This window comes from Odocoileus virginianus, chromosome 18 (genome assembly GCF_023699985.2).
Source record: "Odocoileus virginianus isolate 20LAN1187 ecotype Illinois chromosome 18, Ovbor_1.2, whole genome shotgun sequence".
NCBI lineage: Eukaryota > Metazoa > Chordata > Mammalia > Artiodactyla > Cervidae > Odocoileus > Odocoileus virginianus.
In genome coordinates, this window is record NC_069691.1 from 22,986,206 (window position 1) to 22,998,868 (window position 12,663).

The 12,663-nt window shown below is 36.7% G+C and overlaps 1 protein-coding gene across 3 annotated transcripts in view; it reads left to right on the forward strand.

Moving 5' to 3' along the window:
- Positions 1–12,663, forward strand: part of IL33 (interleukin 33) — a 59,175-nt gene that overhangs the window by 43,140 nt on the left and 3,372 nt on the right. For 2 of the 3 annotated variants that reach the window (XM_070480459.1, XM_020904577.2), the window contains 6 exons: positions 543–650; positions 7,370–7,492; positions 8,045–8,185; positions 9,338–9,445; positions 10,029–10,079; positions 10,939–11,036. In XM_070480459.1, coding sequence (XP_070336560.1) covers positions 554–650; positions 7,370–7,492; positions 8,045–8,185; positions 9,338–9,445; positions 10,029–10,079; positions 10,939–11,036 — 618 coding nt within the window. In that variant the 5' untranslated portion in view covers positions 543–553. The remainder of the gene's footprint in view (positions 1–542; positions 651–7,369; positions 7,493–8,044; positions 8,186–9,337; positions 9,446–10,028; positions 10,080–10,938; positions 11,037–12,663) is intronic. The other variant, XM_070480460.1, reaches the window with a different exon arrangement.

Genomic DNA, 12,663 nt, shown 5'->3' on the forward strand with positions numbered 1-12,663 from the left:
ACTAGTTTTTGAATGATTCACTGCTTTCTGGCACAACGAGATACTCAGTGTTCACTTCTATTATTTCCCAACCCAGATCTAGAATCCTGGTTCCCTTCAGTGGAAAAAGCAGTTAGAAACTAAGATACAGGCACATTGATACTGATAATTCAAATTTAACACTACAGGGATTTGTTTTCTACTTTTATTTTATATTTATATCTCCTTTTCCCTGCAGTGAAAATCCTTTAACACCAATACATTTGTTCTATTCCATAGTATAGCAAAAAACAGTCTCAGAATTTCCAAACCAATATTTCCACTAACAAAAAGCCCACAAAGTGAAGATTGGAATTCTTTTCACCCTCTGACAATAGTCCTAGTGTGTGTGTGTGTGTGTGTGTGTGTGTATACATATATATATTCAGAATACTATATTCAAATTTTACTGAATTCTTTTTCTATGTAGCTTTGTTATCAATTTTATATTGAGTTAGCCACAGTTGTTTCTGTTTGTTTTCAAGTTGAGACAATTGACCTAACATTATATTTTAATTCAACAGAAGCCTGAAAAATGAAGCCTAAAATGAAGTATTCAACCACCAAAATTTCTCCAGCAAGGATGAAAAGCTCAGCAGGCAAAGCCTTGGTAAAATCTCCCAAGTTGAGAAGTAAGGACTTAAGTCTTTCTGATTGTTTTACACACTATTGTTTATCTGTTACCAAATCTTTATTATTCCAATGTTTATACATGCTACCTTATTAAAAACTACTAAGATGGTTCATAAGTGTATAATAGAGAAGGCTTTGGTTGTAAAATCAGACTATAAAGGGCCAACTTTTGTTTATTTGGTATATCACAGAACAGGAGTGGCTTAGGTGATGTAAACCTGCTAATAGTGATAAATATAATTACAGCCTGTCATATCAATTCCTTCTCTACCCAAACCTACTGCCACCGAATCCCAAAATCTTTTTCCCAGATCACCTAACAAGAATTTAAACTGACCAACTTTTATTCAGCAAACATTTATTAAGACCTTTGCTATATCAAATTTTTGGTCTTGACTTTAGATAAAGGAGAGAATAACAAGAGAAGATATTTGAATAATCTGGGCACCAATAAAGCAGAACTGACCAAATGATGCTCAAGTTTATCCAGCTGCAAACTCAAAGTGTCTGAAATAAGTTGAAGGGCAGATAAAGTCAGAGAGTAGCCATACCTTCAAGATGAAAGAATTATTAACATCTTTGATTCTTAAAATTACCTATCCTAGGAAAGAATTATGCAAATTTACACTCATGTTTTTCATTTGAGAGCAGTAACACAAGAGAATTAACAGAGCTCTGGTGTACTGAGACAAAAAAGAGAATGAAAAAATGGTAGTGGGGACTGGCATATCTTTGTCTTTTGTGCTCCTCTTCATTTCCCTGAACATGTAAGGCTAGAAGAGAAAACAATGTCAGACAGAATATCATTTCTGTCTTCCCTGAGGCTCTGGCCCACTAATGCTCCTCTCTTAGAAGTAGGAAGACCAATCTGCTGTGGCTTCTGAATCAGCAGGAAATTACAGCTAAGTTAGTTGTTTTATTTATGTCTGAGTCAAAATGCTCCTTTCAAGAACAGTGACTCATTAGAAGTGACTCTGTGTCCCCAAATTCCCTCTTAATAAAGAATGCATTTTCTTTGTACCCTAGGAGATGTGGGCTCTCTATAGATACTGATATGATGCAGCAGGCTGGGAATATATACCAGAGTCGCTGGCATTAATGGAAAATGAAAATGTAATCCATCCTTTAAGGGTGCAATGGACCCAACAGCTTATTTATGCCATTTAGAGAAACAATGATAAAGAGTATCCCCAAATCTCTTTACATTATTTTTATTGTTCCTTAGCAGATTTTTCCCTTCCAATAATAACTGGTTCAGTTTAATACTAAAATTGTCATTATTTAAACACTTCTGGCTAAAATTTCAACAGATACCTATGTGGTATCTGACAGATATGAACTGCTTCTCAAAACTGAAGGTGCAAGAAATGTCACACCTTATTTTTGTAAATAAACTGTTCTGAGTACCCAAGCAACAAAGTCCATCTTAATACTTTCTCCTCCTCTGGGCTAGCAGGATCTTACACAGTGGAAAAGCCACAAAATTCAGTACTTAACCTCTACCGGTATCCATACAGTCAGATCCTACATGAGTTGTGGTCAGCACCAGAGCATTTCACCTCTAGTTTTCACCTCTAGTGCCAACATAGTACAGAACTTCAGGAGTTAGAGGAAAGCCTCTCCCCAAATTTATCTCCTTTCCAGGAAGCCACTGCTCAGAGTTAGCCCATTCTCCCCTACTATTTCCTCTCCCTCATACCCATTAATCCTTTCCCTGCCCTGACAATCCAGTGTCCTTATGGATCTATTAAGAGGTCACAATAAGCAAGCCTTGGCCCATATCCATTCAACAGAAGTATTTTAGTTGGCCTGAACAGTGTTACTGTTGTTTTTCAATTGAGGTAACATTTAAAAATTGGGAGATTTTGCATAAAAATCTGAATTATGGTTTCTCAGGAGAAATTTGAAGATCTAGCAACAACTGGGTCCATATATCCCTACATGGCAATAGCTGGAGGCAGAACAGAGTAGGGATCGCCCCCTTTTTAGTTTGGAGCTGTCTATAAGATAATCTTCTGTTACAGTGAAGGAGCTTTAACTTTATCCTGTGGATAGCAGAGAACCACTGAAAATGTTTAATTGGGAAATAAGAAGACTTTTTACTTCAGACAGATCATGTTGGTGGTAGTGAAGATACAGTAAAGAGGCAAGAGTAGAAACAGACTGGTCAGAGGTCTACTGCATTCATCTTAGGGGGATGATGACCAGGGCCTGACCCAAGATGACAGAATGGAAAGGAAAACTACAACTCAGACACATTCAGAAAATGAACTCAGTAAGGCTTAATAACAAACTGAATAAATTGAAGAATGGAGACAGGTGGGGAAATGGATAATTCTCAGCTCTCTGATTTTAAAGTTGGGCAGATAATGGCAGACAGTGGTACTATTTTTAAAGATGGGGAATTCTTCAGGAATATATTGGGCATAGATAAAGTTTAGTTTAGTTTTTTTTTTTTAAGTGTATTTGCATTTGGAGTAGGTATAGGTCATCTGGGTCAAGATATCCAGAATTCAGGAGGCTCTACATAGATAGAAATAGGGATGCTTTAAGGGAACTTAAGTCAAAATGCCCCATGGCATCAAAATTTCTGTGGAGAAAAAATAAAAGATACAAAGCTTGGGAGAGAGACCAAAGGTCTACTTACAGTTTGGGGAATCATCAACATATAAAAAGATGATTGAAGTCATTGGAGCAAGCAAGATTGCCCAGAAAGTCTAAACTGAGAAGAAAGACAAAGGACAAAACCTTTAGGAACATCAACATTTTAGGAGCAAGCAGAGAAGGAAGAACAACAAAGAGACAGAGATGGAGTGGTCAGAGGGAAACAAAAAGAATCCGAGAAGAGTGCTGATACAACAGGAAGGGAAGAAGGATTCAGAAAGGATCTGGTCCCCAGATCAATTGCCACAGACAGGTCAAAGATAGTAAACAGTGAGCGGAGACCTTTGGTAAAATTAGTGCTTGGGGAAAGAAGAAAGATGAAGTCATTCACTTCTGTAGTTTCTGTCAGCCATGGTCTGGCTCTCTCAGTAGCAGAATTAAAAAAAAACATTTCTAAGTAATTAGCCTCCAACTAATAAAAATAAATGGAAAAATAAATAAATAAATGTATACTATAATTATGAAAAAAAAAAAAGATTTCTGGGCCCATTCCCATGACATACTTGAGGGATTTCATCATGCTATTGCTATGATGAAATTATAGGCTATGAGGATTTCCTTAAAAGCCATATAAAGACAGTGCCCTCAGATATCAAGCAGGATGGAGACATAGGAAATGGCAACAGTAAGTCTGAAAGGCTTTGACCCTAGTGGAACACTCTCTTCAACAGAGTTCTCATAGCCATGCCAGCTTTATGCTTTCCTCTCAAGAACACAACCCTCATACCAGTTACAGCTACCCCAAACATCAAAGTATACCTTCTTCCAAATTCTCCCAATGTAAAGTATTTTAAATACTTCAAACACAGTCAGCTCCCAAGGAATTATATCCAGATTTTGTCTCACTAGATGCTACTTGCTACATTACTATCTTCAGCCCCTAATCCTCTTCTACATCCACAATATTTCCTCGGTACTATGACCTTCACTTCTAACTGCCCAAGACCCATATCCTACTCCCCACAGAGTCCACTTCCAATATTGGACATACCTGGCATGGCCCCATGGGACGCTATACATTAAGATAAGCTTATAAAGAATGAACATGTTTAGAGTATTATCTTATGCCTTTTAACTCTGAAAAGACAATGTGATACAATATAGTGTAAGCCATGACAGTTGGATTTTGCTTTTCTATTTTTAATGCAAGTGCCTGACTTAAGCGTTGATTGCTGAGGCATCTACTTCAAAAATGATCTCAAATAAACACACATATAGTCCATGGAATTCTCCAGGCCAGAATACTGGAGTGGGTAGCCTTTCCCTTCTCCATCAGATCTTCCCAACCCAGGGATCGAACCCAGCCTTCCACATTGCAGGCAGATTCTTTATCAGCTGAGCCACAAGAGAAGCCCAAGAATACAGGGGTGGATAGCTTATCCCTTCCCCAGTGGATCTTTCTGACCCAGGAATCAAACCAGGGTCTCCTGCATTGCAGGCAGATTCTTTACCAACTGAGCTACCAGAGAAGCCCAAATACACACAGCCAGTCACAAAACTAGATAAAGATCAGAAGATCTTGGTTGATTTCCATAACTGACTATTTTGACTACTTGCTTTTTACTTTTTTCCTCCTCTTCCAATGCTTTAAATTCCTGCTCTTATGTTTTGGATTCACCAGTAAACAGTTAGCTCTCACTATCCTAGGATCATACACTCAATCCCAATAAAAAGCAGAACCTTAGGCCCATGCACTCTCTCTACCTGTGACCTCTCTGTGTGGTCCCAGATATGCAGTGTAATTTCCAAATCCTATAATTATAGTCAAAGCTATGGTTTTTCCAGTAGTCATGTATGGATGTGAGAGTTAGACCATAAAGAAGGCTGAGCACCAAAGAATTGATGCTTTTAAACTGTGATGTTGGAGGAGACTCTTGAAAGTCCTTTGGACTGCAAGGAAATCAAACCAATCAATCCTAAAGGAAATCAACCCTGAATATTCATTGGAAGGACTGATGCTGAAGCTGAAACTCCAATATTTTGGCCACCTGCTGTGAAGAACTGACCCATTGAAAAAGGCCCTGATGCTGGGGAAGATTGTAGGCAGGAGGAGAAGGGGACAACAGAGGACGAGATAGTTGAATGGCATCACCGACTCAATGGACTTGAGTTTGAGAAAACTCTGGGAGATGGTGAAGGACAGGGAAGCCTGGTGTGCTGCAGTCCATGGGATTGCAAAGAGTCAGACACAACTGAGTGACTAAACAACAACAAAAAATAATTAATTAACCTTTATTTCTTCAATTTCCTGATGGTTATTGCTGAAGGGCATTTTGCAATCATAATAAGAACATTAAGGGCCAGTCCAAATACAACATTGGTTATTATTAACAGGCCAAGATCAGCACAAAACATACAATTAATAACATATTGTATTAAATTATTGTCAGGAGGCCAAGTTCAGGGTTGACTCTGGCACAGCTTTGTAAATTACCTTTGCATCAAATACATGTAAGATACCACAGTTGACATATCTAAAGTTATAAAGGAATATTAGGAATTTCCAGGGCAAATGAGTATGATTAAATGGCCTTACCCTGTTCAAACAGTTGAAGACACCTAAAGGTAGATGCTCATCTGAATTGGAGGCAAGATATAGAAAAGTCAAACCAGTAACTAACAAAACCTTATTCCACTTAACTTTGATAATCATATTAGGAGGGCAAATCTTCTAGGGAATTTTAGAAAAGATCATAGAATGTCTCTCAAAACCACAAGTAATTATTTTCATTTTCTGAATTACTGTGAATTATTGAATTTGGCTATATTGTATAAATTTCTTGATAATTCATTTACTATAATGTTGAAAATCGAGACCTTATCACCTAAGTATTATAACTTTCTTTTCTATTTGACTTTTAAAGGCTTTTTTTTCATGATTTTCAAGTGGCAAATTTAATTTTTATTAGAAATTTTAATTTTTATTTGGATAAATAAGAATTATGAATAACTGATTTTTTTTACTTCAACTGATTTAATTTCAGTTTGTGTTTTGTTAGTCTCTAAAATTGAAATATAGCATTTTCTTAGATGGAGTAGATGGAAATATAGCTTTGATATTAGAAACACTTGAGTCACACTTCTCATCAGATCTTTGGCAAGTGTCATGACTGCCAAGAACTTCAAATCATCATTTGTAAAATGAAATGAATAATACCTACCTTGTAATATTATTTGTGAAGGTTTAAATGAAAATTACACACAGCGCTTGACCCACTGTAGACACACTAATATTTGACAAGGAAACCAAGAATACTCAATGGAATAAAAAACAGTCTCTTCAATAAATGGTGCTGGGAAAACTGGATTATAACTTGCAAAAGAATGAAACAACCCCTATCTACACCACTCACAAAAATTAACTCACAATGAATTAAAGACTTAAACGTAAGACCTGAAACCATGAAACTCCTAGAAGAAAACATAGTAAAAAAGCTCCCTGACCTGGGTCAGCTATTCTTAATAACCTTTACAGACTATAGCCATCTCTCTAAATTATTAAAAGTAGATTCTAGATAAGTAGAAAGGATTATAGATTTCATATAACCAAAGAGCTCCCTGCCAGCCAGGCAAAGATTGATATATGTTGGATGTAGAGCCACACTCTCTTATGCCAATTCTTAAACCAAAATTTTTTCTAAAGACCTAAAGCTTTTCATTAACTCATTTGACAGCAAATTATGGCCTGAACTCATTCAACAGTTAAATCCCGACCTAAACTAACATGAAGTCTTTATTTATTTCACTAGATGTAAATTTTCCTGTGCTTCACTATAAAATAAAGTTATTAATTTTTTATTATGGGGTGCTCACCTAGTCCCTGTTGGGTGTGTTTCCCTAGCCCCTGCTGGATATGTTAGTTATAGACAATATGTGCTCTACATGACAATCTTAAAATCTAAAAAAACTCTGAATTTTGAACAACAACTGGCCCCAAGGTTTGTGATAAGATACTGGGGACTGTGGTTGCTTTCTTGATCTGCTACACTCAGGGTTTGTAAAAGGATAAAGAAGGACAGAATGAAATGGTATCACGATTTTTTCAATTACTTAGAATCCCAACAGAAGGCCGAAGAAGTCTGTCAGATGTACTATATGCAGCTACGCTCTGGCCTTAAAATAGAAAAAAAGGCCTGTTACTTTAGGAAAGAAATCACCAGAAGGCATTCATCAACAGGTAAGGAGAAACTATGCATTTCCTGATAATTTTTCAACATAATGATAGGCATTGATTTGCCTTCACTTATCACATCAAGATAACATAATTTCTTTCCTCATCCAAATTCCTTCTGGAAAAGAGTAAGGATGAGGAACTATTTTTTAGTCATTTTCAGAAGGGCATATAAAGTTTTTCATGTGGAAGAAATGGTTATATCATGTTAAGTAAAAACAGAGGATACAAAATTATAAATATATTTTATAATATTTTTAAATGTTTTTTCTTTCATTTAATTAAAGTAATTTAAAATGTTAATAGTGGTTGCCTTTTGGGTGTTGAGACCATGAGTGACTAGTTTTCTTCTTCCTGGACTCCAGTGAGTGTGCCCTATTGGAATATAAGTATGTAGAAAGTATTGATTCTTTCAGACCATAGCATGACCAAAACCCTGGGGTCAGTCATGACTGTGAGCAAGTAGCCTTGCCTGGAAGTCCTCAAAGGGGTGATGGGAAGGGATCTGCACTGAGTGCAGACTGACAGTCCACTCCTATCCCCACCCATGTCCTGCAGCTGAGAAGCGCGAAGAGCATCTGGCATTAGCTACCTATGAGCAGCTGGAACACTTTGGACCGTCTGTGAACCAGGACTTCACCTTGGGCAAAATAGGGGTCCAGAAATACACTACACCAACTGGCCATCCAAGTATCAAAGGTAAGATTGGTCACAGGAGTGTGTGAGGTGAGAAGGGAGGTAGGACATGGGACCCTCGCAAGTGCTGGTCCAAGAAGCAGCCCCAACTCTACAATTTCATGTATATCAGAAACTTCTGTCCTTTTTAAGTGGTATCCAAAGTTGTACAGGGTATCTGCTCTAACAGTACTTGTGCATTCTATAGTCAGAACTATATTATTATTTTGAAATGCTTGCTATGGATTGGAATTTCATCTACATAATTCCTGAGAAAAATATATTATCCTTTTGGGGAAAAAAAAAAAACACATTATCTCTCCAAATTTCAACATTTTGACAATGAAAGAAAAGGAAGAGCTATTATATTTTCAAATACAATTTCAACTCAAAAATTTTAAATAATTGTTGATTGTTTTGAATTATATCACACACATGCAAATAAATTCAATATTTAAAGTTACTAATGTTTTATATATTATTTTCTTTAGCATAATTCTACACTATAAATAAAATATAATGATTTTTTTTTTCCTCTAAGGCCTATATATGTAGTCTCTAAATCTGATCCAGTTTACCCCAGCATGCTGCAGAAATATCATTTTCTGTGTGTGCTGATATATTAAAAAAATTAAGAGTACAGATTTAAGTGTTGCAGTTTTTTAGCCAGAAGACAAAACGAGGCTCACACTTGCATCCTCCAGGACTGCTGAAAGTCTCCAAGTAACTCCATCTTTACAGATGGGTATTCACTTATCCATGTCTATCAAAATACAGTCCCCTGTTGCCCACAGTTCCCTAAATCATGTGAAATTGAGACGCAGAGTTTTCTTCAGGCAATGTTTATCACTTTTCCAGTTTCTTTCTCCCCATCAAACCTTCCCCTAAGCACACTAATATGGCCTCCCATGGCCTTCACACAGTAGGCTAGCATCTTTGACTTCCTTCATACAGGAGGTTAGCATCTTATCATCCCATAACGTAGTTCAACTTTGAGCTATGTTAAGTTTGTGCCTGAGACTTTCATCTATGCAATGGTGATAGACAAAGTACAGCTCAAATTGCAAAGACAAACCAAAAAAACACAACACATTTAGAAGGTTTCTTAATTTCAAAAAAATTTTTCATGGAAACAAGTTTTTACATTCTTAATGACAAGATTTTTACTTGTTACAGAACATTCTGCTTCCCTGAGTACATACAACGATCAGTTCATTACTTTTGTTTTTGAGGATGGAAGCTATGAGATCTATGTTGATGACTTGATGAAAGACCAAGAGAAAGGTAGACTATTTCCTTTTGTCTATCATGATATAATGATGACTAGCAAAATAAAAATTAATAAATTTAACAAACTGTAAACAATAGATTAACTCAGATATGGCTAATAGATTTCATGCTATGTGCTAACTCCAAAACACTGGCAATAGATGCTTGAATATCACTGTATTGGGGAAGATTCAGAAGCTTATTCAGGGTTCATCAAGGAAGAATGATGATACTGAGAAGTCGTATCTGTTGTGAAATATGGAAGGAAGTACCACACATATTTCCTGCCATTAAATTATTAATATCTACTAGGTGTTTCCAGTTTTATCAATACCACTAGAGTATAATTCTAGCAAAAGAGTATACCAATGCTATGAACAGCATTTTAAATATTTTAATACCAACATTGCTGGAGAAATCCTCAGAGCACATTTATACATTTTTAAGACCGTTCTCAAAGCCACAAAAGTTTTGCTTTTATTGATACATAATAAGAGGATGTTTTCTGATGTTTTATATATATATATATATATGTTGAAACTGAAATCATTTGATAAAATTTTATCTCACTAAAGGGATTTTATGCATTCTCTTTCAGACAAGGTGTTACTCCGTTACTATGATTCCCAATTCCCCTCAAGTGAAACAGGTAATTTGGGAGGCTGGGTAGCTCTGGGCTTGGCTTGAATACTTAAATTTAAGGTAAAGACAAATCCAAACAGGTTCCATAGGAAAAGAAGGTGTCTCAGAAGGTTCTCTCTTACCCAATTCATGGTAAAAATATTGGATTTTAGATTTTAAAAGGACTTATTCCATCTCATCCATTTTGCAGTTTAATAATTAGGATTAATTGGCTGCATTTAACAGAGATTCAGAATAACAGTGTCTTAAGTTACACAAAATTTTATTTCTGTTTTAGCTAGGCCATAATGGCAGTTCATCAGGTTGCCCGGGGACTGAGCTCCTTTCATCTTTGTGGCTCTGTAGCATCTACATGATTCAAGATTCCTTGCCACCATGAAATATCTTATCAGAAGGACAAAGGAAGACAAACTATGAGTTTCATTTCCTTTAAGAACACAACCTGGAAGTTGTACCTGACACTTACATTCACCTTATGTTGGTCAGAACTAAGACATATTGCTACATAAGACAGGCTTGGAAACATTCTATCATTACACAAAAGAGGAGTTAGATATTGGGAGACAACTATCAGTGGCTTTCCATGCAGACAGGGAAGCTGACACTGAGAGCAATACCCACTAGAGTCTCAATTCTACTATTATAAAACGTATAAGAAAACTAACCTCTCTCCTAAGGGGACTTAGAATTACACGTTACTGTCCAATGACTCTTTAGTTTTATCTGGGTACAAATATTTCTAATAGATGTGTTGGTGAATGAAGTAGTCATTTTACATCTTGGACTCTTTTCCTGGGTGTTAAATTCATTTAAATTAAAATGAGTTACAATTCTTAACTTTATAATTTGTGTTTTTTAATTGCAAGATGGTGGTGGTAATCATCGGAAGTTAATGGTAAACCTGAGCCCCACAAAAGACAAAGACTTCTTGCTGCATGCAAACAGTAAGGAGCACTCTGTGGAGGTAACAGAAACATACACCTAACTGTCATGACTGACTCTACTCATCTGTGCAGATTTGGGGGTTTTGGGTACTTTGAAGAAGTTTTGTTTGTAATATTGTAAATAAAACAAAATCAGTTACAATTAATACCTTGTTTCTGAAATAGGGAAGGGAGTAAAATTGGCAGTAAAATTGGGAGTAAAATTCCTACTGAAAGTCTGGTCTCTGCCAGCAGTGCAGCATTACCTGGGAGCTTGTTAGAAATGTAGACTTTCAGACTCCCTCACTTCTGAATCAAAATGAGCATTTTAACAAATCTCCAGGAGACTCATAGGTATTCCTGGGTATACGTACTCATAAGTACATAGACTCATTAAAGTTTGAGAAGCACTGCCAAATAGAATGATAAAAAATCCTTTCTATTTGGTTGTAGGAAATACTGTTTTCTTCCAGGCAGTATTTCCTTGTAAAATATCATTATCTTGGGCAACTGAAAAGTAATTTTATAGTCTGAAACTGCTAAAGGGGTGGGCTCATAAACATTTCCATATGCCAAGATATAGAGATAGCATAACAACCTACATTCTAATCATAGGATTCACTGCACTGTCTTCCTCAGTTAGTAAATAGAACTGTTATATTGGTCATGATAAGTGAACAATCAAAAGAAACAGAGGAAAGCAATAGAATGGAAAAGACTAGAAATCTCTTCAAGAAAATTAGAGATACCAAGGGAACATTTCATGCAAAGATGGACACAATAAAGGACAGAAAAGCTATGGGCCTAACAGAAGCAGAAGATACTAAGAATAGGCGCAAGAATACATAGAAGAATTGTACCAAAAAAGGGCTTAATGACCTAGATAACCACAATGGCATGATCACTCACCTAGAGCCAGACATCCTGGAGTATGAAGTCAAGCAGGCCTTAGGAAGCATCACTACAAACAAAGCCAGTGGAGGTGATGGAATTCCAGCAGAGCTATTTAAAATCCTAAAAGATGATGCCATTAAAGTGCTGCACTCAATATGCCAGCAAATTCGGAAAACTCAGCAGTGGCCACAGGACTGGAAAAGGTCAGTTTTCATTCCAATCCCAAGGAAGGGCCCTGCCAAAGAATGTTCAAACTATTGCACAATTGTGCTTGTTTCACATGCTAGCAAGGTAATGCTCAAAATCCTTCAAGCTAGGCTTCAACAATATGTGAACTGAGAGCTTGAAGATGTACAAGCTGAATTTAGAAAAGGCAGAGGAATCAGAGATCAAATGGCCAAGATCTGTTAGATCACAGAAAAAGCAAGGGGATGCCAGGAGAATATAATCTTTTGCCTTCATTGACTAGGCTAAAGCCTTTGACTCTGTGGGTCACAACAAACTGTGGAGTATTCTTAAAGAGATGGGAATACCAGATCACCTTACCTGCCTCCTGAGAAACCTGTATGCAGATCAAGAAGCAACAGTTAGAACCAGCCATGGAACAACGGACTGGTTCAAACTAAGGAAGAGAGTCCATCAAGGCTGTATATTGTCACCCTGCTTATTTAACTTATATGCAGAGTACATCATGTGAAATTCTGGGCTGGATGAAGCACAAGATGGAATCAAGATTGCCAGGAGGAATATCAATAACCTCAGATATGAAGATGA